Source organism: Oncorhynchus kisutch, unplaced genomic scaffold (assembly GCF_002021735.2).
Source record: "Oncorhynchus kisutch isolate 150728-3 unplaced genomic scaffold, Okis_V2 scaffold1224, whole genome shotgun sequence".
NCBI lineage: Eukaryota > Metazoa > Chordata > Actinopteri > Salmoniformes > Salmonidae > Oncorhynchus > Oncorhynchus kisutch.
The window spans coordinates 32,217-60,156 of record NW_022263169.1 but is presented as its reverse complement, the minus strand read 5'-3'; the positions used below and the strand labels follow the sequence as shown (position 1 = coordinate 60,156).

The 27,940-nt window shown below is 48.5% G+C and overlaps 2 protein-coding genes across 2 annotated transcripts; one reads left to right on the top strand and one right to left on the bottom strand.

The window, feature by feature from the left end:
- On the bottom strand, nt 1-2,944 carry LOC109887133 (BRCA1-associated ATM activator 1-like; the record flags this gene model as incomplete). The annotated part of the gene is made up of 4 exons (XM_031818003.1): nt 2,788-2,944; nt 2,427-2,568; nt 1,495-1,649; nt 1-204 (listed from the first exon to the last, which is right to left on the bottom strand). Coding segments are annotated over exons 2-4 (486 nt in total), but the record flags the coding sequence as incomplete, so codon positions are not given.
- LOC116365355 (eukaryotic translation initiation factor 3 subunit B) lies at nt 2,928-27,431 on the top strand. Its single transcript, XM_031818004.1, has 18 exons — nt 2,928-3,342; nt 4,341-4,542; nt 6,659-6,778; nt 8,227-8,284; nt 8,948-9,076; nt 9,253-9,410; nt 12,141-12,272; nt 13,921-13,987; nt 14,965-15,011; nt 16,405-16,615; nt 17,900-17,993; nt 19,093-19,218; nt 19,690-19,768; nt 21,058-21,196; nt 24,839-24,964; nt 26,262-26,448; nt 26,541-26,650; nt 26,790-27,431. The coding sequence occupies exons 1-17, from the start codon at nt 3,243-3,245 to the stop codon at nt 26,636-26,638; spliced, it is 2,073 nt and encodes a 690-aa protein (XP_031673864.1). The 5' UTR covers nt 2,928-3,242; the 3' UTR covers nt 26,639-26,650; nt 26,790-27,431.
- The last annotated feature ends 509 nt before the right edge of the window (nt 27,432-27,940 follow it).

Genomic DNA, 27,940 nt, shown 5'->3' with positions numbered 1-27,940 from the left:
CGACTTCGGAAGTCGGAAGTCTGAGATTTCTGAGTTGCCAGTTGCAGCATACCTACCAGCCTGATCCAGGAAGTGGAAGGCCTGTGTGTGGCGCATCATGTTACTCAGGCCTTGGATCCAGCCAATCCGCACGCTCGGATCCTCCCATAGGCCAGCCACCTGCCATCGCTTGCTGTCGTAGGCCACGCCCAGGATGGATCGATCCTGAGATGGGATGAAGAGATAGCGAATGTCTAAGAGGTGAAGACAGTCCGACGCCCAATCACAAACGGACCCCTAAACCCTAAGCACTTGTGGAGAGCGGAGAGGATTTGATTGGTGTAAGCAATATGGTGAAACTTCCACCTGTCGAGATAGAGCTATTACCATAATGACTACACCTGAGACTATCCTATTACCATAATGACTACACCTGAGACTATCCTATTACCATAATGACTACACCCGAGACTATCCTATTACCATAATGACTACACCCGAGACTATCCTATTACCATATTGACTATCCTATTACCATATTGACTATCCTATTACCATATTGACTATCCTATTACCATATTGATTATCATATTACCATATTGACTATCATATTACCATATCGACTATCCTATTACCATATTGACTACCTTATTACCATATTGACTACCATATTACCATATTGACTACCATATTACCATATTGACTATCCTATTACCATATTGACTACCCTATTACCATATCGACTATCCTATTACCATATTGACAACACCTGAGACTATCCTATTACCATAATGACTACACCTGACTCTATCCTATTACCATAATGACTACACCTGACTCTATCATATTACCATAAACTACACCTGGCTCTATCCTATTACCATATTGACTAGACCTGTTGGGCCTGAATATGAGATCCATGTGTTTCTGTCTTCTTTATCGTCCATATATATGTACATATTCTTATTCCATCCCTTTAGATTTGTGTGTATTTGGTAGTTTGTTAGATATTACTGCACGGTCAGAACTAGAAGCACAAGCATGTCGCTACACTCGCATTAACATCTGCTAACCATGTGAATGTGACCAATAACATCTGCTAACCATGTGAATGTGACCAATAACATCTGCTAACCATGTGAATGTGACCAATAACATCTGCTAACCATGTGAATGTGACCAATAACATCTGCTAACCATGTGAATGTGACCAATAACATCTGCTAACCATGTGTATGTGACCAATAACATCTGCTAACCATGTGTATGTGACCAATAACATCTGATAACCATGTGTATGTGACCAATAACATCTGCTAACCCTGTGTATGTGACCAATAACATCTGCTAACCATGTGTATGTGACCAATAACATCTGCTAACCATGTGTATGTGACCAATAACATCTGATAACCATGTGTATGTGACCAATAACATCTGATTCGTGTGCGTTTCCTTCTACCATTGCAATACTACCTGGATGGATTGAAAATCTCTATCAGTCAGTCAGTTCACCTGCAGCAGGTTGAAGCCGTGTTGGCTGGCCGCCAGCAGGCCGGAAAGCTTGAGGCTGAAGGAAAGCATGCTGGGATCTGTAGTTTTGTCCAGACACGCGGTGGATATGTAGTCCACCAGACAGGGGCAGGACTCCAACAGGGCCAGGCCATGGTCTGGAAAACATCGCCACAGGTGTTATTAGGTATTATTGTCTGTGTCTATATAGGAAGTCTCATCCTCGCTGTGTGTGTGAGAGAGATTATATAGGAAGTCTCATCCTCGCTGTGTGTGAGAGATTATATAGGAAGTCTCATCCTCGCTGTGTGTGTGAGAGAGATTATATAGGAAGTCTCTCCTCCTCGCTGTGTGTGTGAGAGATTATATAGGAAGTCTCTCCTCCTCACTGTGTGTGTGAGAGATTATATAGGAAGTCTCTCCTCCTCACTGTGTGTGTGAGAGATTATATAGGAAGTCTCATCCTCGCTGTGTGTGAGAGATTATATAGGAAGTCTCTCATCCTCACTGTGTGTGAGAGATTATATAGGAAGTCTCATCCTCGCTGTGTGTGAGAGATTATATAAGAAGTCTCATCCTCGCTGTGTGTGAGAGATTATATAGGAAGTCTCATCCTCGCTGTGTGTGAGAGATTATATAGGAAGTCTCATCCTCGCTGTGTGTGAGAGATTATATAGGAAGTCTCTCATCCTCGCTGTGTGTGAGAGATTATATAGGAAGTCTCTCCTCCTCACTGTGTGTGAGAGATTATATAGGAAGTCTCATCCTCTCTGTGTGTGAGATTATATAGGAAGTCTCTCATCCTCTCTGTGTGTGAGAGATTATATAGGAAGTCTCTCATCCTCTCTGTGTGTGAGAGATTATATGATTATATAGGAAGTCTCTCCTCCTTATTCTTGCTTGTGAGACCTTTCTGTGTGTGTGTGTCTCCTCACCCTCCTTGGTGAGACCAGTGAACCAATCCAGCAGTTTCTCGAGGCTGGTGTCATCTGGTAGGGACTGTCTGGGGTCCGCTAGTACAGCGCACACCCGAGGCAACAACACCAGGCACTCACTGTCCATGCTGCTTAGAGATGTCTATGGGGAAAAGCCAAGAGGGGGAATATGACTTTAGTTTAGACAAAATGTAGTTTTCTAGTTCTGGTCCAGGGCGAATAGTAAAGCACACTGCTGCCCTGGACCAGAGCTAGCTAAGTAAAGTATGAAACTGTATGGCAACACGTTCGTAATGAAGTTAACCAAGTCAGCTACACAAAACAACTGAGTTGAATGACAAATGCATGATAACCACAGTACCTAGGTATATGTTGAAGATATCTGAGAAGCAATTTAGGGACAAATTCACGAAGCTTGATAGATAGCAATCGCCTGAAAAGTATCTCGCGGGACTGAAACCTTGTTTGGTTTTACCGGAGCGTGCGTTCATGGATTCCCTCACTACGGAAGGTAAGAAGGATCATTCAAGGTGTGTGCATAAAAAAATCGATTTAAAAAGAAATTAACAGCAACTGCGCATTTTCTCCGATCTCATACAATCTGGTAAACTGAATCTAAAAGGCATCGCATCGCACTGCAGCCTATCGACACACTAACACGTGTCTGTAGTGATATCGCGAAACCGGAAGTTAAACTCCTCCTCGACGTTTCCCCGCAATTCGTCCATTTTCACGTAAATCGCACATGGTGTTACACAAAATCTACATTTTGCACCGATTTAGCGTCGACTAAAACACACTTCTTTCGCCTGTTAAATGCACGACACCGAGGATATGCCGGTTGATGTCGATTTCGACGAGGAGGAACCGTCGTTCAGTGACCCAGAAGACTTTGAAGATGATGTCGACGATGAAGGTGAGGAAACGCAGGAAAGATGCCGGATTATAATGCGGCCTGGAGAGCCGCTTAGCACGTTGTTTTTAACACATAGTAGTTGGCTACAAGGCCATCATATGTAGTACATATGGACATATAAACCAAAATGGGTATAAATAATTGACATATTTAAAATATATTTGAAGGTTCAACGTGAAGATCAGTTAATGAGGACGTTCATTAAGTGATAATGTTAGTTATCTACAAGGCCATAATATGTCATAATAATACCAACTTGTATATAAATAATTGTTAAAATATTTTTTAAAACGCGTTTTTTTTTGAAGGGTCAACGTGAAGATCAGTTAATGAGGACTTTTTGTTGTTGAGGATGTTCATTTTAAGTGATAATATTAGTTAGCTACAGTAGCTGCTAAAAGCTAACCCTTGGATTCATTCATACCGATCCACTCAAAGTTGTCCATACAGATGGCGAACCAAAAGGAGAAATATTTACTACGTCTGTGACATTTTACAACATTTTGTTTGTTAGCTATGTTCTTATTGTAAACAAATGTGAGCATAACTGTTTTTGTTTCCAGTTGTTAGTTGAAGCGGGACATTTTGACTCCCCGCCGTCAGTGTTTTACTGTCTAACCTCAACTACCAGCTGTCAGATAATAGTGAATGCAGATGTGTGTTTTTATCAACTATAACAAAGCCCAAACTACATCCTCATAGCCTTTACCCAAGTTTAATTTTCAGCAGGTGTGGCAAAAATGGTAAATTCACTTTTTTGGGGGGGGGGGGGACAACAGAGCTAATTTTAGGTGACATTGTCGCCAGTAAATTGGTAAAACATGTAAAAATGTATGCACAAATGAGTCGCTTTGGATTAAAAAGTGTATGCTAAATGGCATTATTAATACATGGGGCCTGTCTTTGTCTATACACAATCAATGGTATGGAAAACCCTGGTTTGATAAACTACCTCAAGTAATATGTTCTTTACCCTCATCCATCCCTCCCCCCTGTAGAGTTACTGGGTGACCTGCTACGGGAGAAGCCCCAGGAGGCAGACGGGATAGACTCTGTGGTTGTCGTGGACAATGTGCCCCAGGTCGGCCCCGAGCGCCTGGAGAAACTGAAGAACGTCATTCACAAGATATTCTCCAAGTTCGGCAAGATCACCAACGAGTTCTACCCGACGGTAGACGGACCTGAAGGACTCACTAAGGGGTGAGAAGTAGGGTGCAGGGAGGCTGTAGGAGGGGTTCAGGGAGGCTGTAGGAGGGGTTCAGGGAGGCTGTAGGAGGGGTGCAGGGAGGCTGTAGGAGGGGTGCAGGGAGGCTGTAGGAGGGGTGCAGGGAGGCTGTAGGAGGGGTTCAGGGAGGCTGTAGGAGGGGTTCAGGGAGGCTGTAGGAGGGGTTCAGGGAGGCTGTAGGAGGGGTTCAGGGAGGCTGTAGGAGGGGTTCAGGGTTGTCACGATACTAAGTATTAAGGTAGAGAAGAAAATGAAACAGACTGCATTTCTTGAGGAAGACGGTCCTAATGTTAGCAGACACACACACACACGGTCCTAATGTTTGGGGAAAAACCGCTGTATGTTGTCAACCACAGTCACGTTTGTTTATTTTCCAAGCTATAGCACAATATTTTACGCAAAGTAGGTTTTTAAAGGACCAAAGAGTTTAGTCTTTGTTTTATTGTTTGATCTCTGTAGGTACATCTTCCTGGAGTATCCCACTCAGACCTATAGTTAGTTAACCTGTAGTTATCTCCTCTGTAGGTACATCTTCCTGGAGTATCCCACTCAGACCTATAGTTAGTTAACCTGTAGTTATCTCCTCTGTAGGTACATCTTCCTGGAGTATCCCACTCAGACCTATAGTTAGTTAACCTGTAGTTATCTCCTCTGTAGGTACATCTTCCTGGAGTATCCAACTCAGACCTATAGTTAGTTAACCTGTAGTTATCTCCTCTGTAGGTACATCTTCCTGGAGTATCCCACTCAGACCTATAGTTAGTTAACCTGTAGTTAATGTTATCTCCTCTGTAGGTACATCTTCCTGGAGTATCCCACTCAGACCTATAGTTAGTTAACCTGTAGTTATCTCCTCTGTAGGTACATCTTCCTGGAGTATCCCACTCAGACCTATAGTTAGTTAACCTGTAGTTATCTCCTCTGTAGGTACATCTTCCTGGAGTATCCCACTCAGACCTATAGTTAGTTAACCTGTAGTTAATGTTATCTCCTCTGTAGGTACATCTTCCTGGAGTATCCCACTCAGACCTATAGTTAGTTAACCTGTAGTTATCTCCTCTGTAGGTACATCTTCCTGGAGTATCCCACTCAGACCTATAGTTAGTTAACCTGTAGTTAATGCTATCTCCTCTGTAGGTACATCTTCCTGGAGTATCCCACTCAGACCTATAGTTAGTTAACCTGTAGTTATCTCCTCTGTAGGTACATCTTCCTGGAGTATCCCACTCAGACCTATAGTTAGTTAACCTGTAGTTAATGTTATCTCCTCTGTAGGTACATCTTCCTGGAGTATCCCACTCAGACCTATAGTTAGTTAACCTGTAGTTATCTCCTCTGTAGGTACATCTTCCTGGAGTATCCCACTCAGACCTATAGTTAGTTAACCTGTAGTTAATGTTATCTCCTCTGTAGGTACATCTTCCTGGAGTATCCCACTCAGACCTATAGTTAGTTAACCTGTAGTTATCTCCTCTGTAGGTACATCTTCCTGGAGTATCCCACTCAGACCTATAGTTAGTTAACCTGTAGTTAATGTTATCTCCTCTGTAGGTACATCTTCCTGGAGTATCCCACTCAGACCTATAGTTAGTTAACCTGTAGTTAATGTTATCTCCTCTGTAGGTACATCTTCCTGGAGTATCCCACTCAGACCTATAGTTAGTTAACCTGTAGTTATCTCCTCTGTAGGTACATCTTCCTGGAGTATCCCACTCAGACCTATAGTTAGTTAACCTGTAGTTAATGTTATCTCCTCTGTAGGTACATCTTCCTGGAGTATCCCACTCAGACCTATAGTTAGTTAACCTGTAGTTATCTCCTCTGTAGGTACATCTTCCTGGAGTATCCCACTCAGACCTATAGTTAGTTAACCTGTAGTTATCTCCTCTGTAGGTACATCTTCCTGGAGTATCCCACTCAGACCTATAGTTAGTTAACCTGTAGTTATCTCCTCTGTAGGTACATCTTCCTGGAGTATCCCACTCAGACCTATAGTTAGTTAACCTGCAGTTATCTCCTCTGTAGGTACATCTTCCTGGAGTATCCAACTCAGACCTATAGTTAGTTAACCTGTAGTTATCTCCTCTGTAGGTACATCTTCCTGGAGTATGGGGCTCCCACTCAGGCTCTGGAGGCAGTGAAGAACGCTGACGGCTACAAGCTGGACAAGCAGCACACCTTCAGAGTCAATGTGTTCACCGACTTCGACAAGTACGAAAACACCACACACATGGTTATATGGGGTGTCTAGGGGCATCAGCTGTTATATGGGGTGTTCTGGGGCATCCTTCCAGCTGTTATATGGGGTGTCTAGGGGCATCAGCTGTTATATGGGGTGTTCTGGGGCATCCTTCCAGCTGTTATATGGGGTGTTCTGGAGCATCATTCCAGCTGTTATATGGGGTGTTCTGGGGCATCATTCCAGCTGTTATATGGGGTGTTCAGGGGCATCATTCCAGCTGTTATATGGGGTGTCTGGGGCATCATTCCAGCTGTTATATGGGGTGTCTAGGGGCATCATTCCAGCTGTTATATGGGGTGTCTAGGGCATCATTCCAGCTGTTATATGGGGTGTCTGGGGGCATCATTCCAGCTGTTATATGGGATGTTCAGGGGCATCATTCCAGCTGTTATATGGGGTGTCTGGGGGCATCATTCCAGCTGTTATATGGGGTGTTCAGGGGCATCATTCCAGCTGTTATATGGGGTGTTCAGGGGCATCATTCCAGCTGTTATATGGGGTGTCTAGGGGCATCATTCCAGCTGTTATATGGGGTGTTCAGGGGCATCATTCCAGCTGTTATATGGGGTGTTCAGGGGCATCATTCCAGCTGTTATATGGGGTGTCTAGGGCATCATTCCAGCTGTTATATGGGGTGTCTGGGGCATCATTCCAGCTGTTATATGGGGTGTTCAGGGGCATCATTCCAGCTGTTATATGGGGTGTTCAGGGGCATCATTCCAGCTGTTATATGGGGTGTTCAGGGGCATCATTCCAGCTGTTATATGGGGTGTTCAGGGGCATCATTCCAGCTGTTATATGGGGTGTTCAGGGGCATCATTCCAGCTGTTATATGGGGTGTTCAGGGCGTCATTCCAGCTGTTATATGGGGTGTTCTGGGGGCATCATTCCAGCTGTTATATGGGGTGTCTAGGGCATCATTCCAGCTGTTATATGGGGTGTTCAGGGCGTCATTCCAGCTGTTATATGGGGTGTTCTGGGGGCATCATTCCAGCTGTTATATGGGGTGTCTGGGGGCATCATTCCAGCTGTTATATGGGGTGTTCAGGGGCATCATTCCAGCTGTTATATGGGGTGTTCAGGGGCATCATTCCAGCTGTTATATGGGGTGTTCTGGGGGCATCATTCCAGCTGTTATATGGGGTGTTCTGGGGGCATCATTCCAGCTGTTATATGGGGTGTCTGGGGGCATCATTCCAGCTGTTATATGGGGTGTTCAGGGGCATCATTCCAGCTGTTATATGGGGTGTCTAAGGGCATCATTCCAGCTGTTATATGGGGTGTCTGGGGGCGTCATTCCAGCTGTTATATGGGGTGTTCAGGGCATCTAGGCACAACATCAACACGGCAGAAACGTTTGCCATAGATATACATGATTATAGAACTGTCTGCTGTAGATGGTGACGTTGTGTTCCAGGTACATGAGCATCAGTGACGAGTGGGAGACTCCTGAGAAGCAGCCGTTCAAGGACTTTGTGAGTGTTACACCCTGAATAACCATTACACACTGTCACTACAACCACACGTTCAGAGAATACCCATTACACACTGTCACTACAACCACACGTTCAGAGAATACCCATTACACACTGTCACTACAACCACACGTTCAGAGAATACCCATTACACACTGTCACTACAACCACACGTTCAGAGAATACCCATTACACACTGTCACTACAACCACACGTTCAGAGAATACCCATTACACACTGTCACTACAACCACACGTTCAGAGAATACCCATTACACACTGTCACTACAACCACACGTTCAGAGAATACCCATTACACACTGTCACTACAACCACACGTTCAGAGAATACCCATTACACACTGTCACTACAACCACACGTTCAGAGAATACCCACCCGGTGTTGTGGAGGGGGGTCATTACACACTGTCACTACAACCACACGTTCAGAGAATACCCACCCGGTGTTGTGGAGGGGGGGGGGGGGGTCATTACACACTGTCACTTCAACCACACGTTCAGAGAATACCTACCCGGTGTTGTGGAGGGGGGGGGGGTCATTACACACTGTCACTTCAACCACACGTTCAGAGATTACCCACCCGGTGTTGTGGAGAGGGGGGGGGGAGTCATAACTAACGGTCACTTCCTGTTTGTGTTGTCAGGGTAACATGCGTCACTGGATGGAGGACCCTGACTGTCGTGACCAGTACAGCGTCATCTACGAATCAGGAGAGAGGACCGCCATCTTCAACAACGACGCCAAGGATCCAATCGTCTCCGAGGAGAGGGCGGTGAGTCAACCATTCAACCAATCACGCCGGCACTGAGCATTCTACATCTACAGGAATACTTTTGACGGCTTTGATCTTTAAAAGTAGAAGGATTGTGTCATCAAAATGTCTGCCGTTGTGTTGTGTTATTGTATATTGATTAATTCTGAGGTTGTGACCGTGTTGTGTCCCTGTAGCGCTGGACAGAGACCTATGTGCGCTGGTCTCCCAAGGGAACCTACCTGGCCACGTTCCACCAGCGAGGCATTGCATTGTGGGGCGGAGAGAAGTTCAAGCAGATCCAACGTTTCAGCCACCAGGGAGTGTCTCTGATCGACTTCTCCCCCTGCGAGAGGTAACCAATCGCTAATGAATAATCCATGCCTGTCGGCAGGTAGCCTAGTGGTTAGGGGGGGGGCAGGTAGCCTAGTGGTTAGGGGGGGGGGCAGGTAGCCTAGTGGTTAGAGGGGGGGGGGGGGGCAGGTAGCCTAGTGGTTGGAGGGAGGGGGGCAGGTAGCCTAGTGGTTGGGGGGGGGGGGGGGGGGGGCAGGTAGCCTAGTGGTTAGAGCTTTGGACTTGTAACCGAAGGGTTTCAAGATCGAATCCTCGAGCCAACAAGGTAAAAATCTGTCGTTCTGCCCCTGGACAAGGCAGTTAACCCACTAGACCGTCATTGAAAATAAGAATTTGTTCTTAACTGACTTGACTTAGTTAACTAAAGGAATAATAAAAATGAAGCTACATTACATTGTTATAATGCTTAATTCCCTGATAGTAACTGAGGACCTTCAGGCCATAATGTAACTCTATGTAGTCTTATTACGCCTTTTGAGGTGTTATAACGCTTCATAGGGACGTCGCCGTGACGTCCAGTCCCCTGATGGACACCGTGGACACCCCCATGCCCTAGTGGTAGCTCTGTCGGCGGTATGAAACCATGTGAAGCTACATAAAGGGGTTGTAATGCTTGGTAGCTACAGGTAACTGCCAGAATAAAGGAAACCCCAACATAAAGTGTCTTAATAGGGTGTTGCACCACCAGCCAGAACAGCTTCGGCGTAGACACGTTTCTGGAACTCTATTGGAGGGGTGTGTCACGCTGGCGTAAGGGATCGGGAGACAGGCGCAGGAATACGTAATGTTATTATTAGGCACACGGACGAAGACCAAACAAACACGTATACAACACACGGGGTTGAAACCCCAAAACGAAAAAGAGCGAGGAGTACCTTGAATAAATAACACAAGCGCACAATGACTAACACACGGGACGAGACCTGTAATCATCTGCATAATGACTAACACACGGGACGAGACCCGTAATCATCTGCACAATGACTAACACACGGGACGAGACCCGTAATCACCTGCACAATGACTAACACACGGGACGAGACCCGTAATCATCTGCACAATGGCACAAAAGCCCAAAACAGACAGCACAGGTACTCACACGCACCAACGGACATTGTAAGAATATATCGTCAGGACAATGGTAAACCAAGGGTACAATTACTAATCACTGGGAATAGGGACTGGGTGTGACTAATCACTGGGAATAGGGACTGGGTGTGACTAATCACTGGGAATAGGGACCAGGTGTGACTAATCACTGGGAATAGGGACTGGGTGTGACTAATCACTGGGAATAGGGACCAGGTGTGACTAATCACTGGGAATAGGGACTGGGTGTGTCTAATCACTGAGAATAGGGACTGGGTGTGACTAATCACTGGGAATAGGGACCGGGTGTGTCTAATCACTGGGAATAGGGACCGGGTGTGACTAATCACTGGGAATAGGGTGTGGCTAATCACTGGGAATAGGGTGTGGCTAATCACTGGGAATAGGGTGTGACTAATCACTGGGAATAGGGTGTGACTAATCACTGGGAATAGGGTGTGACTAATCACTGGGAATAGGGTGTGTCTAATCACTGGGAATAGGGACCGGGTGTGTCTAATCACTGGGAATAGGGTGTGTCTAATCACTGGGAATAGGGACCGGGTGTGTCTAATCACTGGGAATAGGGACCGGGTGTGTCTAATCACTGGGAATAGGGACCGGGTGTGTAATCACTGGGAATAGGGACCGGGTGTGACTAATCACTGGGAATAGGGTGTGACTAATCACTGGGAATAGGGTGTGACTAATCACTGGGAATAGGGTGTGTCTAATCACTGGGAATAGGGTGTGACTAATCACTGGGAATAGGGTGTGACTAATCACTGGGAATAGGGTGTGACTAATCACTGGGAATAGGGTGTGACTAATCACTGGGAATAGGGTGTGACTAATCACTGGGAATAGGGTGTGACTAATCACTGGGAATAGGGTGTGACTAATCACTGGGAATAGGGTGTGACTAATCACTGGGAATAGGGTGTGACTAATCACTGGGAATAGGGTGTGACTAATCACTGGGAATAGGGTGTGACTAATCACTGGGAATAGGGTGTGACTAATCACTGGGAATAGGGTGTGACTAATCACTGGGCATAGGGTGTGACTAATCACTGGGCATAGGGTGTGACTAATCACTGGGAATAGGGACCGGGTGTGACTAATCACTGGGAATAGGGACCGGGTGTGCCTAATGAAAGTCCCGGAGGGATCCGTGAAACCGTTCTTCCACGATAAAATCCTTCATTTGGTGTTTTGTTGACGGTGGTGGAAAAACGCTGTCTCGGGCCCCGATCCAGAATCTCCCAGAAGTGTTCATTTGGGATCCAGTTACTGAGACTCACACACCCTTTAAAACCCCTGTGCTCCTTTCAGAGCCCTCTTTCAAAGTCTCTGAGATCTCTTCTTCTAGCCATGCTAGCCAAGATAATGGGCAACTGGGCATTTTTATACATGACCCTAAGCATGATGGGATGTTAATTGCTTAATTACCTCAGGAACCACACCTGTGTGGAAGCCCCTGCTTTCATTATACTTTGTACCCCCCCTCGTTGACTCAAGCTTTTCCTTTCGTTTTGGCTGTTACCCTGTACATGGTGAGCCTAGTGTGGTTATAACCTGTCTATGTCATCTGTACGAATCCTTATGAAGCTACACATAAAGGTGTTATAATGCTTGGTAGGTACGTGGTGACGTTCAGTCCCCTGATGGACACTAAGGAGGACCCCCAGGCCATCATCATCTGGGACATTCTGACTGGCCAGAAGAAGAGAGGCTTCCACTGTGAGAGCTCCGCCCACTGGCCCATCTTCAAGTAAGGACTGACTACACACCCCTCTGTTTTCATGTCTCTACATCTTCTAGTAAGGCCTGACTACCAACCTCTCTGTTTTCATGTCGCTATCCTGTTCCTGTCTCTGCATCTTCTAGTTAGGCCTGACTACCAACCTCTCTGTTTTCATGTCTCTACATCTTCTAGTAAGGCCTGACTACCAACCTCTCTGTTTTCATGTCTCTACATCTTCTAGTTAGGCCTGACTACACACCTCTCTGTTTTCATGTCTCTACATCTTCTAGTAAGGCCTGACTACACACCTCTCTGTTTTCATGTCTCTACATCTTCTAGTAAGGCCTGACGACCCACCTCTCTGTTTTCATGTCTCTATCCTGTTCCTGTCTCTACATCTTCTAGTAGCCAAGAACTGCAGCAGAACTTGTTTCTCTTGCTTTCTGTCTTGGTTCTCTCCCCTAGCTGCAGCGGTCTGTCTTGGTTCTCTCCCCTAGCTGCAGCGGTCTGTCTTGGTTCTCTCCCCTAGCTGCAGCGGTCTGTCTTGGGTCTCTCCCCTAACTGTCTTGGTTCTCTCTCTACCTGCAGCGGTCTGTCTTGGTTCTCTCCCCTAGCTGCAGCGGTCTGTCTTGGTTCTCTCCCCTAGCTGCAGCGGTCTGTCTTGGTTCTCTCCCCTACCTGCAGCGGTCTGTCTTGGTTCTCTCCCTACCTGCAGCGGTCTGTCTTGGGTCTCTCCCCTAACTGTCTTGGTTCTCTCTCTACCTGCAGCGGTCTGTCTTGGTTCTCTCCCCTAGCTGCAGCGGTCTGTCTTGGTTCTCTCCCCTAGCTGCAGCGGTCTGTCTTGGTTCTCTTCCCTAGCTGCAGCGGTCTGTCTTGGGTCTCTCCCCTAACTGTCTTGGTTCTCTCTCTACCTGCAGCGGTCTGTCTTTGTTCTCTCCCCTAGCTGCAGCGGTCTGTCTTGGTTCTCTTCCCTAGCTGCAGCGGTCTGTCTTGGGTCTCTCCCCTAACTGTCTTGGTTCTCTCTCTACCTGCAGCGGTCTGTCTTGGTTCTCTCCCCTAACTGTCTTGGTTCTCTCCCCTAGCTGCAGCGGTCTGTCTTGGTTCTCTCCCTACCTGCAGCGGTCTGTCTTGGTTCTCTCCCCTAACTGTCTTGGTTCTCTCCCCTAGCTGCAGCGGTCTGTCTTGGTTCTCTCCCTACCTGCAGCGGTCTGTCTTGGTTCTCTCCCCTAACTGTCTTGGTTCTCTCTCTACCTGCAGCGGTCTGTCTTGGTTCTCTCCCCTAGCTGCAGCGGTCTGTCTTGGTTCTCTCCCCTAGCTGCAGCGGTCTGTCTTGGTTCTCTCCCCTACCTGCAGCGGTCTGTCTTGGTTCTCTCCCCTAACTGTCTTGGTTCTCTCTCTACCTGCAGCGGTCTGTCTTGGTTCTCTCCCCTAGCTGCAGCGGTCTGTCTTGGTTCTCTACCCTAGCTGCAGCGGTCTGTCTTGGTTCTCTCCCCTAGCTGCAGCGGTCTGTCTTGGTTCTCTCCCTACCTGCAGCGGTCTGTCTTGGTTCTCTCCCTAACTGCAGCGGTCTGTCTAGGTTCTCTCCCTAACTGCAGCGGTCTGTCTTGGTTCTCTCGCCTAACTGTCTTGGTTCTCTCCCTACCTGCAGTGTTCTAACGTGTGTCTGTTTCTCCAGGTGGAGTCACGATGGGAAGTTCTTTGCCAGGATGACCCAGGACACACTGAGCATCTACGAGACCCCAGTAAGTCCCCACACTGAGCATCTATGACCCAGGACACACTGAGCATCTATGAGACCCCAGTAAGTCCCCACACTGAGCATCTATGAGACCCCAGTAAGTCCCCACACTGAGCATCTATGACCCAGGACACACTGAGCATCTATGAGACCCCTGTAAGTCCCCACACTGAGCATCTATGAACCAGGACACACTGAGCATCTATGAGACCCCAGTAAGTCCCCACACTGAGCATCTATGAGACCCCAGTAAGTCCCCACACTGAGCATCTATGACCCAGGACACACTGAGCATCTACGAGACCCCAGTAAGTCCCCACACTGAGCATCTATGACCCAGGACACACTGAGCATCTATGAGACCCCAGTAAGTCCCCACACTGAGCATCTATGAGACCCCAGTAAGTCCCCACACTGAGCGTCTACGAGACCCCAGTAAGTCCCCACACTGAGCGTCTACGAGACCCCAGTAAGTCCCCACACTGAGCATCTATGAGACCCCAGTAAGTCCCCACACTGAGCGTCTATGACCCCAGTAAGTCCCCACACTGAGCGTCTATGACCCCAGTAAGTCCCCACACTGAGCGTCTATGACCCCAGTAAGTCCCCACACTGAGCGTCTGAGACCCCAGTAAGTCCCCACACTGAGGGTCTATGACCCCAGTAAGTCCCCACACTGAGCGTCTACGAGACCCCAGTAAGTCCCCACACTGAACGTCTGAGACACCAGTAAGTCCCCACACTGAGCATCTATGGCCCCAGTAAGTCCCCACACTGAACGTCTGAGACACCAGTAAGTCCCCACACTGAGCATCTATGGCCCCAGTAAGTCCCCACACTGAACGTCTGAGACACCAGTAAGTCCCCACACTGAGCATCTATGACCCCAGTAAGTTATATTGACCAGTATTACTCTGAGTGTGTCTGTGTAACAGACTGGTGAGTCCGTACTGAACAACATCCTGTTTTCTCCTGTCGTAGTCCATGGGCCTGTTGGATAAGAAGAGTCTGAAGATCAGTGGCATCAAGTGAGTCTTTATCCTGGGCATGTTGACCCTTAATCAGTTAGTTCAGGAATACCACCTGTCAGACAGAGACTAGTTAGAGGAATACCACCTGTCAGACAGAGACTAGTTAGAGGAATACCACCTGTCAGACAGACTAGTTAGAGGAATACCACCTGTCAGACAGAGACTAGTTAGAGGAATACCACCTGTCAGACAGAGACTAGTTAGAGGAATACCACCTGTCAGACAGAGACTAGTTAGAGGAATACCACCTGTCAGACTGAGACTAGTTAGAGGAATACCACCTGTCAGTCAGACTAGTTAGAGGAATACCACCTGTCAGAGACTAGTAGAGGAATACCACCTGTCAGAGACTAGTTAGAGGAATACCACCTGTCAGACAGAGACTAGTTAGAGGAATACCACCTCTCAGACTGAGACTAGTTAGAGGAATACCACCTGTCAGACAGAGACTAGTTAGAGGAATACCACCTGTCAGAGACTAGTTAGAGGAATACCACCTGTCAGAGACTAGTTAGAGGAATACCACCTGTCAGAGACTAGTTAGAGGAATACCACCTGTCAGACTGAGACTAGTTAGAGGAATACCACCTGTCAGACAGAGACTAGTTAGAGGAATACCACCTGTCAGAGACTAGTTAGAGGAATACCACCTGTCAGAGACTAGTTAGAGGAATACCACCTGTCAGAGACTAGTTAGAGGAATACCACCTGTCAGAGACTAGTTAGAGGAATACCACCTGTCAGATCGAGACTAGTTAGAGGAATACCACCTGTCAGACTGAGACTAGTTAGAGGAATACCACCTGTCAGACAGACTAGTTAGAGGAATACCACCTGTCAGAGACTAGTTAGAGGAATACCACCTGTCAGAGACTAGTTAGAGGAATACCACCTGTCTGAGACTAGTTAGAGGAATACCACCTGTCAGACAGAGACTAGTTAGAGGAATACCACCTGTCAGACAGAGACTAGTTAGAGGAATACCACCTGTCAGACAGAGACTAGTTAGAGGAATACCACCTGTCAGACAGAGACTAGTTAGAGGAATACCACCTGTCAGAGACTAGTTAGAGGAATACCACCTGTCAGAGACTAGTTAGAGGAATACCACCTGTCAGACAGAGACTAGTTAGAGGAATACCACCTGTCAGACAGAGACTAGTTAGAGGAATACCACCTGTCAGACAGAGACTAGTTAGAGGAATACCACCTGTCAGACAGAGACTAGTTAGAGGAATACCACCTGTCAGACAGAGACTAGTTAGAGGAATACCACCTGTCAGACAGAGACTAGTTAGAGGAATACCACCTGTCAGACAGAGACTAGTTAGAGGAATACCACCTGTCCTGTGTGTGTGTGTGTGTATTAATCCCCTCCTCCCCTCTGCAGGGACTTCTCCTGGTCACCAGGCGATAACATCATAGCGTTCTGGGTCCCCGAGGACAAAGACATCCCAGCCAGAGTGACTCTGATGCAGCTTCCCTCCAGACAGGAGATCAGAGTCAGGAACCTCTTCAATGTGGTGGACTGTAAACTTCACTGGCAGAGACAGGGAGACTACCTCTGTGTCAAGGTGGACCGGACACCTAAAGGAACTCAGGTTAGTGAAGGAGGGGAGAACAGAGGAGGGTGAAGGGAGAGGAGAACAGAGGGAGGGTGAAGGGGGGAGGTGAACAGAGGGAGGGTGAAGGGGGGAGGTGAACAGAGGGAGGGTGAAGGGGGGAGGAGGAGAACAGATGGAGGGTGAAGGAGGGAGGAGGAGAACAGAGGGAGGGTGAAGGAGGGAGGACGAGAACAGAGGGAGGGTGAAGGGGGGAGGAGAACAGAGGGAGGGTGAAGGGAGGAGGAGAACAGAGGGAGGGTGAAGGAGGGAGGAGGAGAACAGAGGGAGGGTGAAGGGGGGAGGAGAACAGGGAGGAGAACAGAGGGAGGGTGAAGGGGGGAGGAGAACAGAGGGAGGGTGAAGGAGGGAGGGTGAAGGGGGGAGGAGAACAGAGGGAGGGTGAAGGGGGGAGGAGAACAGAGGGAGGGTGAAGGGGGGAGGAGAACAGAGGGAGGGTGAAGGGGGGAGGAGGGGAGGAGAACAGAGGGAGGGTGAAGGGGGGAGGAGAACAGAGGGAGGGTGAAGGGGGGAGGGGAGGAGAACAGAGGGAGGGTGAAGGGAGAGGAGGGGAGGAGAACAGAGGGAGGGTGAAGGGGGAGGAGAACAGAGGGAGGGTGAAGGGAGGAGGAGAACAGAGGGAGGGTGAAGGGGGGAGGAGGGGAGGAGAACAGAGGGAGGGTGAAGGGGGGAGGAGAACAGAGGGAGGGTGAAGGGGGGAGGGGAGGAGAACAGAGGGAGGGTGAAGGGAGAGGAGGGGAGGAGAACAGAGGGAGGGTGAAGGGGGAGGAGAACAGAGGCAGGGTGAAGGGGGAGGAGAACAGAGGCAGGGTGAAGGAGGAGGAGAACAGAGGCAGGGTGAAGGAGGAGGAGAACAGAGGGAGGGTGAAGGGAGAGGAGAACAGAGGGAGGGTGAAGGGGGAGGGGAGGAGAACAGAGGGAGGGTGAAGGGAGAGGAGGGGAGGAGAACAGAGGGAGGGTGAAGGGGGAGGAGAACAGAGGCAGGGTGAAGGGGGAGGAGAACAGAGGCAGGGTGAAGGGGGAGGAGAACAGAGGGAGGGTGAAGGGGGAGGAGAACAGAGGGAGGGTGAAGGGGGGAGGAGAACAGAGGGAGGGTAAATGTGATGCTTTGATGTTAAACCTCATTTTCAAGTCTCCTTTCTCTCTCTGTCCTCATCCTCTATCGTTCCCCCTCTCCTCTTCTGTCATCTCCATCATTCTCTGTCCTCTCCTCTCGTTCTCTCCTCCTGTCTGTCCTCTCCTCTCGTCCTCTCCTTCTCTCAGGGTGTGGTGACCAACTTTGAGATCTTCAGGATGAGAGAGAAGCAGGTTCCTGTTGACGTGGTGGAGATGAAGGGAGACCCGGAATCTAAAACTGGTAACGCACACCCCCCACTCTGACAAGACGGACAGAACCCCCCTCTGACAAGACGGACATAACCCCCCCCCCCCCACTCTGACAAGATGGACAGAAACCCCCCCCACTCTGACAAGATGGACAGAACCCCCCCACGCTGACAAGATGGACAGAACCCCCCCCCCCCCCCCCCCCACTCTGACAAGATGGACAGAAACCCCCCCATCCCTACTCTGACAAGATGGATAGAAACCCCCCCCCCCCCCCCCACTCTGACAAGATGGACAGAAACCCCCATCCCTACTCTGACAAGATGGACAGAAACCCCCCCACTCTGACAAGATGGACAGAAACCCCCCATCCCTACTCTGACAAGATGGACAGAACCCCCCCCCCACTCTGACAAGATGGACAGAACCCCCCCACTCTGACAAGATGGACAGAAACCCCCCATCCCTACTCTGACAAGATGGACAGAAACCCCCCCCACTCTGACAAGATGGACAGAAACCCCCCATCCCTACTCTGACAAGATGGACAGAACCCCCCCCCACTCTGACAAGATGGACAGAACCCCCCCACTCTGACAAGATGGACAGAACCCCCCCCCCCCCACTCTGACAAGATGGACAGAAACCCCCATCCCTACTCTGACAAGATGGACAGAGAACCCCCCCCCACTCTGACAAGATGGACAGAAACCCCCCCATCCCCACTCTGACAAGATGGGCAGAACCCCCCCCCCCCCCCACTCTGACAAGATGGATAGAACCCCCCCCCACTCTGACAAGATGGACAGAACCCCCCCATCCCCACACTGACAAGATGGACAGAAACCCCCCATCCCTACTCTGACAAGATGGACAGAACCCCCCCCACACTCTGACAAGACGGACAGAAGCCCCCCCCCCCCCCACTGATAATGTACAGTAACACCACCAGGTGCAGTAACACCACCAGGTGCAGTAACACCACCAGGTGCAGTAACACCACTAGGTAACACCACCAGGTGCAGTAACACCACTAGGTAACACCACCAGGTGCAGTAACACCACCAGGTGCAGTAACACCACTAGGTAACACCACCAGGTATAATAACACCCGTGTTGTCGTCCCCTAGCGGAGAGCATCATAGCGTTTGCGTGGGAGCCCAACGGCAGTAAGTTTGCCGTCCTGCACGGTGAATCTCCCAGAATCAACGCCTCGTTCTACCACGTCAAGAACAACGGCAAGATAGAACTCATCAGTGAGTCCAACCTTTACTGAGAATCTCTCATGACTCTGTAATGTCTATAAGGATCGTTATTCCGTCTCTACTGTTGTCAGATGTCGTATTCAGGCCTTTGGCAAACAACACAATCTGTTACTGTAACATACTCTCTCCTCCCCCCCCCCCCCCCTCTCCTCTCCCCCTTCTCTCTCCTCCTCCCCCCCCCCCCTCTCCTCCTCCCCCCTTCTCTCTCCTCCCCCCCCCCCTCTCCTCTCCTTCTCTCCTCTACTCCCCCCCTTCTCTCTCCTCTACTCCCCCCCTTCTCTCTCCTCTACTCCCCCCCTTCTCTCTCCTCTCCTCCCCCCCTTCTCTCTCCTCTCCTCTCCTCCCCCCCTTCTCTCTCCTCTCCTCTCCTCCCCCCCTTCTCTCTCCTCTCCTCTCCTCCCCCCCTTCTCTCTCCTCTCTCCTCCTCCCCCTTCTCTCTCCTCCTCCCCCTTCTCTCTCCAGAGATGTTTGACAAGCAGCAGGCCAACAGCATCTTCTGGAGTCCTCAGGGACAGTTCATGGTGCTGGCTGGACTCAGGAGGTACAAGACCTGTGTGTGTGTGTGTGTGTGTGTGTGTGTGTGTGTGTGTGTGTGTGTGTGTGTGAGTGAGAGATCTCCCCTCCTGTGTTAACCCTGTCCTCTCCTCCAGTATGAACGGGGCCCTGTGTTAACCCTGTCCTCCAGTATGAACGGGGCCCTGTGTTAACCCTGTCCTCTCCTCCAGTATGAACGGGGCCCTGTGTTAACCCTGTCCTCTCCTCCAGTATGAACGGGGCCCTGTGTTAACCCTGTCCTCTCCTCCAGTATGTACGGGGCCCTGTGTTAACCCTGTCCTCTCCTCCAGTATGTACGGGGCCCTGTGTTAACCCTGTCCTCTCCTCCAGTATGAACGGGGCCCTGTGTTAACCCTGTCCTCTCCTCCAGTATGAACGGGCCCCTGTGTTAACCCTGTCCTCTCCTCCAGTATGAACGGGGCCCTGTGTTAACCCTGTCCTCTCCTCCAGTATGAACGGGCCCCTGTGTTAACCCTGTCCTCTCCTCCAGTATGAACGGGGCCCTGTGTTAACCCTGTCCTCTCCTCCAGTATGAACGGGGCCCTGTGTTAACCCTGTCCTCTCCTCCAGTATGAACGGGGCCCTGTGTTAACCCTGTCCTCTCCTCCAGTATGAATGGGGCCCTGTGTTAACCCTGTCCTCTCCTCCAGTATGAACGGGGCCCTGTGTTAACCCTGTCCTCCAGTATGAACGGGGCCCTGTGTTAACCCTGTCCTCCAGTATGTACGGGGCCCTGTGTTAACCCTGTCCTCTCCTCCAGTATGAACGGGCCCCTGTGTTAACCCTGTCCTCTCCTCCAGTATGAACGGGGCCCTGTGTTAACCCTGTCCTCTCCTCCAGTATGAACGGGGCCCTGTGTTAACCCTGTCCTCTCCTCCAGTATGAACGGGGCCCTGTGTTAACCCTGTCCTCCAGTATGAACGGGGCCCTGTGTTAACCCTGTCCTCTCCTCCAGTATGAACGGGGCCCTGTGTTAACCCTGTCCTCTCCTCCAGTATGAACGGGGCCCTGTGTTAACCCTGTCCTCTCCTCCAGTATGAACGGGGCCCTGTGTTAACCCTGTCCTCTCCTCCAGTATGAACGGGGCCCTGTGTTAACCCTGTCCTCTCCTCCAGTATGAACGGGGCCCTGTGTTAACCCTGTCCTCTCCTCCAGTATGAACGGGGCCCTGTGTTAACCCTGTCCTCTCCTCCAGTATGAACGGGGCCCTGTGTTAACCCTGTCCTCGCCTCCAGTATGAACGGGGCCCTGTGTTAACCCTGTCCTCTCCTCCAGTATGAACGGGGCCCTGGCGTTTGTGGACACCTCTGACTGCACCATGATGAACATGGTTGAACACTACATGGCTTCTGACGTAGAGTGGGACCCTACAGGACGATACCTGGTGACATCTGTGTCCTGGTGGAGTCACAAGGTACACCTGACACACACACACACCTGATACATACACCTGACACACACACAGGGAATAAACTACTGTCATGTTTATTTAAATGGAAGATCAACCAAATGAAGGTTGGTTTGTACCGCAATAATTAACCAATGAGATAGGAGCTCCAAGCTGTCTTCATCAGGGTATATTTGATAATTAACCAATGAGATATCAGGCCGCTCTTGGCCGTGATTACACTCTAGGAGCTCCAAGCTGTCTTCATCAGGGTATAATCACACTCTAGGAGCTCCAAGCTGTCTTCATCAGGGTATATTTGATAATTAACCAATAATATCAGGCCGCTCCTGGCCGTGATTACACTCTAGGAGCTCCAAGCTGTCTTCATCAGGGTATATTTGATAATTAACCAATAATATCAGGCCGCTCCTGGCCGTGATTACACTCTAGGAGCTCCAAGCTGTCTTCATCAGGGTATAATCACCCTCTAGGAGCTTTGTATGCCATTTTAATATTTGATAATTAACCAATGAGATATCAGGCCACTCTTGGCCGTGATTACAGACACCTGTCTTTTGACACAACATTAACGAGTTGGACAGTAACACAGATGACTGGGAGGAGGAGATATTACTATATTAACGAGTTGGACAGTAACACAGATGACTGGGAGGAGGAGATATTAATATATTAACGAGTTGGACAGTAACACAGATGACTGGGAGGAGGAGATATTAATATATTAACAAGTTGGACAGTAACACAGATGACTGGGAGGAGGAGATATTACTATATTAACGAGTTGGACAGTAACACAGATGACTGGGAGGAGGAGATATTAATATATTAACGAGTTGGACAGTAACACAGATGACTGGGAGGAGGAGATATTAATATATTAACGAGTTGGACAGTAACACAGATGACTGGGAGGAGGAGATATTAAGATATTACTATATTAACGAGTTGGACAGTAACACAAATGACTGGGAGGAGGAGATATTACTATATTAACGAGTTGGACAGTAACACAGATGACTGGGAGGAGGAGATATTAATATATTAACGAGTTGGACAGTAACACAGATGACTGGGAGGAGGAGATATTAATATATTACTATATTAACGAGTTGGACAGTAACACAGATGACTGGGAGGAGGAGATATTAATATATTAACGAGTTGGACAGTAACACAGATGACTGGGAGGAGGAGATATTAATATATTAACGAGTTGGACAGTAACACAGATGACTGGGAGGAGGAGATATTAATATATTAACGAGTTGGACAGTAACACAAATGACTGGGAGGAGGAGATATTAATATATTAACGAGTTGGACAGTAACACAGATGACTGAGAGGAGGAGATATTAATATATTAACAAGTTGGACAGTAACACAGATGACTGGGAGGAGGAGATATTAATATATTAACGAGTTGGACAGTAACACAGATGACTGGGAGGAGGAGATATTAATATATTACTATATTAACGAGTTGGACAGTAACACAGATGACTGGGAGGAGGAGATATTAATATATTAACGAGTTGGACAGTAACACAGATGACTGGGAGGAGGAGATATTAATATATTAACGAGTTGGACAGTAACACAGATGACTGGGAGGAGGAGATATTAATATATTACTATATTAACGAGTTGGACAGTAACACAGATGACTGGGAGGAGGAGATATTAATATATTAACGAGTTGGACAGTAACACAGATGACTGGGAGGAGGAGATATTAATATATTAACGAGTTGGACAGTAACACAGATGACTGGGAGGAGGAGATATTAATATATTACTATATTAACGAGTCATCGCGCAGGGTTTGTGATTATACCCTGATGAAGACCGCTTGGCTGTCTGTGTGCTGTGCTTCTACACCTGCATTGCTTGCTGTTTGGGGTTTTAGGCTGGGTTTCTGTACAGCACTTTGAGATATCAGCTGATGTACGAAGGGCTATATAAATAAATTTGATTTGAAAACAGCTTGGCTGTTGAAACGTTGGTCATTTTATTTAATTTTTTGCATCTGAGCTCCTAGAGTGTGCGGCTCTCTTTAATTTTCAAGTTTTCTCCTCCGCTAGCCGGCACCTCGTCTAAACAGGTTTTCTCCTCCGCTAGCCGGCACCTCGTCTAAACAGGTTTTCTCCTCCGCTAGCCGGCACCTCGTCTAAACAGGTTTTCTCCTCCGCTAGCCGGCACCTCGTCTAAACAGGTTTTCTCCTCCGCTAGCCGGCACCTCGTCTAAACAGGTTTTCTCCTCCGCTAGCCGGCACCTCGTCTAAACAGGTTTTCTCCTCCGCTAGCCGGCACCTCGTCTAAACAGGTTTTCTCCTCCGCTAGCCGGCACCTCGTCTAAACAGGTTTTCTCCTCCGCTAGCCGGCACCTCGTCTAAACAGGTTTTCTCCTCCGCTAGCCGGCACCTCGTCTAAACAGGTTCTCTCCTCCGCTAGCCGGCACCTCGTCTAAACAGGTTTTCTCCTCCGCTAGCCGGCACCTCGTCTAAACAGGTTTTCTCCTCCGCTAGCCGGCACCTCGTCTAAACAGGTTTTCTCCTCCGCTAGCCGGCACCTCGTCTAAACAGGTTTTCTCCTCCGCTAGCCGGCACCTCGTCTAAACAGGTTTTCTCCTCCGCTAGCCGGCACCTCGTCTAAACAGGTTTTCTGAGCCATACCAAGTGTGTTTTTATCTGAGCCATACCAAGTGTGTTTTTATCTGAGCCATACCAAGTGTGTTTTTATCTGAGCCATACCAAGTGTGTTTTTATCTGAGCCATACCAAGTGTGTTTTTATCTGAGCCATACCAAGTGTGTTTTTATCTGAGCCATACCAAGTGTGTTTTTATCTGAGCCATACCAAGTGTGTTTTTATCTGAGCCATACCAAGTGTGTTTTTATCTGAGCCATACCAAGTGTGTTTTTATCTGAGCCACACCAAGTGTGTCTTTATCTGAGCCACACCAAGTGTGTCTTTATCTGAATACCAAGTGTGTCTTTATCTGAGCCATACCAAGTGTGTCTTTATCTGAGCCATACCAAGTGTGTTTTTATCTGAGCCACACCAAGTGTGTTTTTATCTGAGCCACACCAAGTGTGTTTTTATCTGAGCCACACCAAGTGTGTTTTTATCTGAGCCACACCAAGTGTGTTTTTATCTGAGCCACACCAAGTGTGTCTTTATCTGAGCCACACCAAGTGTGTTTTTATCTGAGCCACACCAAGTGTGTTTTTATCTGAGCCACACCAAGTGTGTTTTTATCTGAGCCACACCAAGTGTGTCTTTATCTGAGCCACACCAAGTGTGTTTTTATCTGAGCCATACCAAGTGTGTTTTTATCTGAGCCACACCAAGTGTGTTTTTATCTGAGCCACACCAAGTGTGTTTTTATCTGAGCCATTCCAAGTGTGTTTTTATCTGAGCCATACCAAGTGTGTTTTTATCTGAGCCACACCAAGTGTGTTTTTATCTGAGCCACACCAAGTGTGTTTTTATCTGAGCCACACCAAGTGTGTTTTTATCTGAGCCACACCAAGTGTGTTATTATCTGAGCCACACCAAGTGTGTTTTTATCTGAGCCACACCAAGTGTGTCTTTATCTGAGCCGTACCAAGTGTGTTTTTAAAAAGGGGGTTGTCTCTCCCGTCAGGTGGACAATGCCTATTGGCTGTGGACCTTTCAGGGGCGTCTCCTCCAGAAGAACAACAAGGATCGTTTCTGTCAGCTACTCTGGAGACCTCGGCCTGCTACCCTGCTCACACAGGACTCCATCAAGGTACGTATCTGTGTGTGTGTCCAGTATTTATAAAGGGTATAAAGGGTAAACTAGCTAAACTAACTCTGTCATCAAGGTTGTTTTAAACCAATAGAATCCAAAAACTCGTTCAGTGTCTGGACAAGTAGTGACTTCTGTCTAAACTTCTGTGTGTTGAAAGGGTTTTGTTGTAATGTGTCTGACTGCGTTTATATAACATGGGCTTAGCTGGGACCCTTGGTTTTGACTGTCTTGTTGCTACTATAACATGTGCTTAGCTGGGACCCTTGGTTTTGACTGTCTTGTTGCTACTATAACATGGGCTTTGCCGGGACCCTTGGTTTTGACTGTCTTGTTGCTACTATAACATGGGCTTTGCCGGGACCCTTGGTTTTGACTGTCTTGTTGCTACTATAACATGGGCTTAGCTGGGACCCTTGGTTTTGACTGTCTTGTTGCTACTATAACATGGGCTTAGCTGGGACCCTTGGTTTTGACTGTCTTGTTGCTACTATAACATGGGCTTTGCCGGGACCCTTGGTTTTGACTGTCTTGTTGCTACTATAACATGGGCTTAGCTGGGACCCTTGGTTTTGACTGTCTTGTTGCTACTATAACATGGGCTTAGCCGGGACCCTTGATGGTCTTGTTGCTACTATAACATAGGCTTAGCCGGTACCCTTGATGGTCTTGTTGCTACTATAACATGGGCTTAGCCGGGACCCTTGATGGTCTTGTTGCTACTATAACATGGGCTTAGCCGGGACCCTTGATGGTCTTGTTGCTACTATAACATGGGCTTAGCCGGGACCCTTGATGGTCTTGTTGCTACTATAACGTGGGCTTAGCCGGGACCCTTGATGGTCTTGTTGCTACTATAACATGGGCTTAGCCGGGACCCTTGATGGTCTTGTTGCTACTATAACATGGGCTTAGCCGGGACCCTTGATGGTCTTGTTGCTACTATAACATGGGCTTAGCCGGGACCCTTGATGGTCTTGTTGCTACTATAACATGGGCTTAGCCGGGACCCTTGATGGTCTTGTTGCTACTATAACATGGGCTTAGCCGGGACCCTTGATGGTCTTGTTGCTACTATAACATGGGCTTAGCCGGGACCCTTGATGGTCTTGTTGCTACTATAACATGGGCATAGCTGGGACCCTTGATGGTCTTGTTGCTACTATAACATGGGCTTAGCTGGGACCCTTGATGGTCTTGTTGCTACTATAACATGGGCTTAGCCGGGACCCTTGATGGTCTTGTTGCTACGTGTAACGTGTTTTTCTTCTTGTGTTTTGACCCGTTCGTTCCCCAGGTGATCAAGAAGGACCTGAAGAAGTACTCTAAGATCTTTGAGCAGAAGGATCGTCTGAGCCAGTCGAAGGCCTCCAGGGAGCTGGTGGACAAGAGGAGGAGCATGATGGAGGACTACCGCACCTACAGAGAGGCTGCCCTGCAGCAGCACCACGAACAGAAGATCGCCCGCCTGCAGCTCCGAGGAGGTACGTAGACTCCCCCCAACCCCCCTCTGTGGGCCGTTCTGGCTCGGGACCAGGCTTACTAAGCTTGACCCCTGACCTCTCTCTGTCTCTAGGAGTGGACACTGACGAGCTGGACAGTAACACAGATGACTGGGAGGAGGAGACCATTGAGTTTTTTATCAACGAAGAAATCATTCCCCTCGGAGAGTAGTCCCCTACGCAGGTAACACCCACACGCACTACCCAAACACACTCACTACCCACACACACGCTACCCACACACACTCACACTACCTACACACATACACAACCTACACACTGTCTGTGGTTTTGACGGTCTCTCCCCCCCTCTATCTCTCCAGGTCCATTTTTGCGTGGGGACTAGAGGGGGGGCGTTATCTTGTTCGACTGGAGGAGGGAAAACTACGCTGAGAATCTTGGGAGTCGCCAGAGTTCCACCATTCTCTCTTTGTGACATCATCAAAGCGTGCCTTGTGGTATAGCGACAACAGCAAGCTAACAACTGTGGGAGGAGGGAGGAAACCAACTTTTAAACTCTTAATTTTTTTTTCATCACCTTGGTCTTTTTCTGCCACTTTTTGAAATAGTTTTTCTTTCTCATAATCTATCCTCGCTCACTCACTTTCTATTCTTCTTATCTTGACTACACACCCCCTTGCAGTCTTTAACCGTCATTACCGTGGCAACGGTCACACCTTACCATAAAGAGACAGAGACCGTTGCACCACCAGCACCACCACCGGGAGGGATGAGGACTGGGTGTGTGACGTGGCAGTGTGTGTGTGAGGCTAGAGAGAGTGTTCTCCTGATGACCAAACGTTCAAGGCTGTGTTGTAGTAGTAGTAGTAGTGTGTTGAAGTGGCATTATCCTCCTCCGTTTAGACTACCTGACGTTGTTGTTGTTGTTGTTGTTGTTATCATACTAGACCACAACTATCACATGATCTTCGACGTCAATAAAGATAAACGGCATTCAAATCATCCACTCTTGTCTGTGGTTTTTACATGTTGCTTAAGGCTGTTTTTATTTATTTATTCATGTGTTGAAAAGTGTTTTATATTTTCTCTATTTAGCCAGACGTTCTCATACCAGAGTGACTTAGTTCAGGCAGTGTCTTCAACTATGGTGCATCGTACCGGTCATTACCAGGCAGTGTCTTCAACTATGGTGCATCGTACCGGTCATTACCAGGCAGTGTAACTATGGTGCATCGTCCCGGTCATTACCAGGCAGTGTCTTCAACTATGGTGCATCGTACCGGGCATTACCAGGCAGTGTAACTATGGTGCATCGTACCGGTCATTACCAGGCAGTGTCTTCAACTATGGTGCATCGTACCGGGCATTACCAGGCAGTGTAACTATGGTGCATCGTACCGGTCATTACCAGGCAGTGTAACTATGGTGCATCGTACCGGTCATTACCAGGCAGTGTCTTCAACTATGGTGCATCGTACCGGTCATTACCAGGCAGTGTCTTCAACTATGGTGC

Bases quoted from the DNA above. Each gene is read 5' to 3' on its own strand.
- LOC116365355 (XM_031818004.1), top strand. From the start codon at position 3,243: ATGCACGACACCGAGGATATGCCGGTTGATGTCGATTTCGACGAGGAG. The intron at 6,779-8,226 runs GTACGAAAACAC...GTTGTGTTCCAG, and splicing joins GTGTTCACCGACTTCGACAA to GTACATGAGCATCAGTGACG. The intron at 13,988-14,964 runs GTAAGTCCCCAC...CTCCTGTCGTAG, and splicing joins TGAGCATCTACGAGACCCCA to TCCATGGGCCTGTTGGATAA.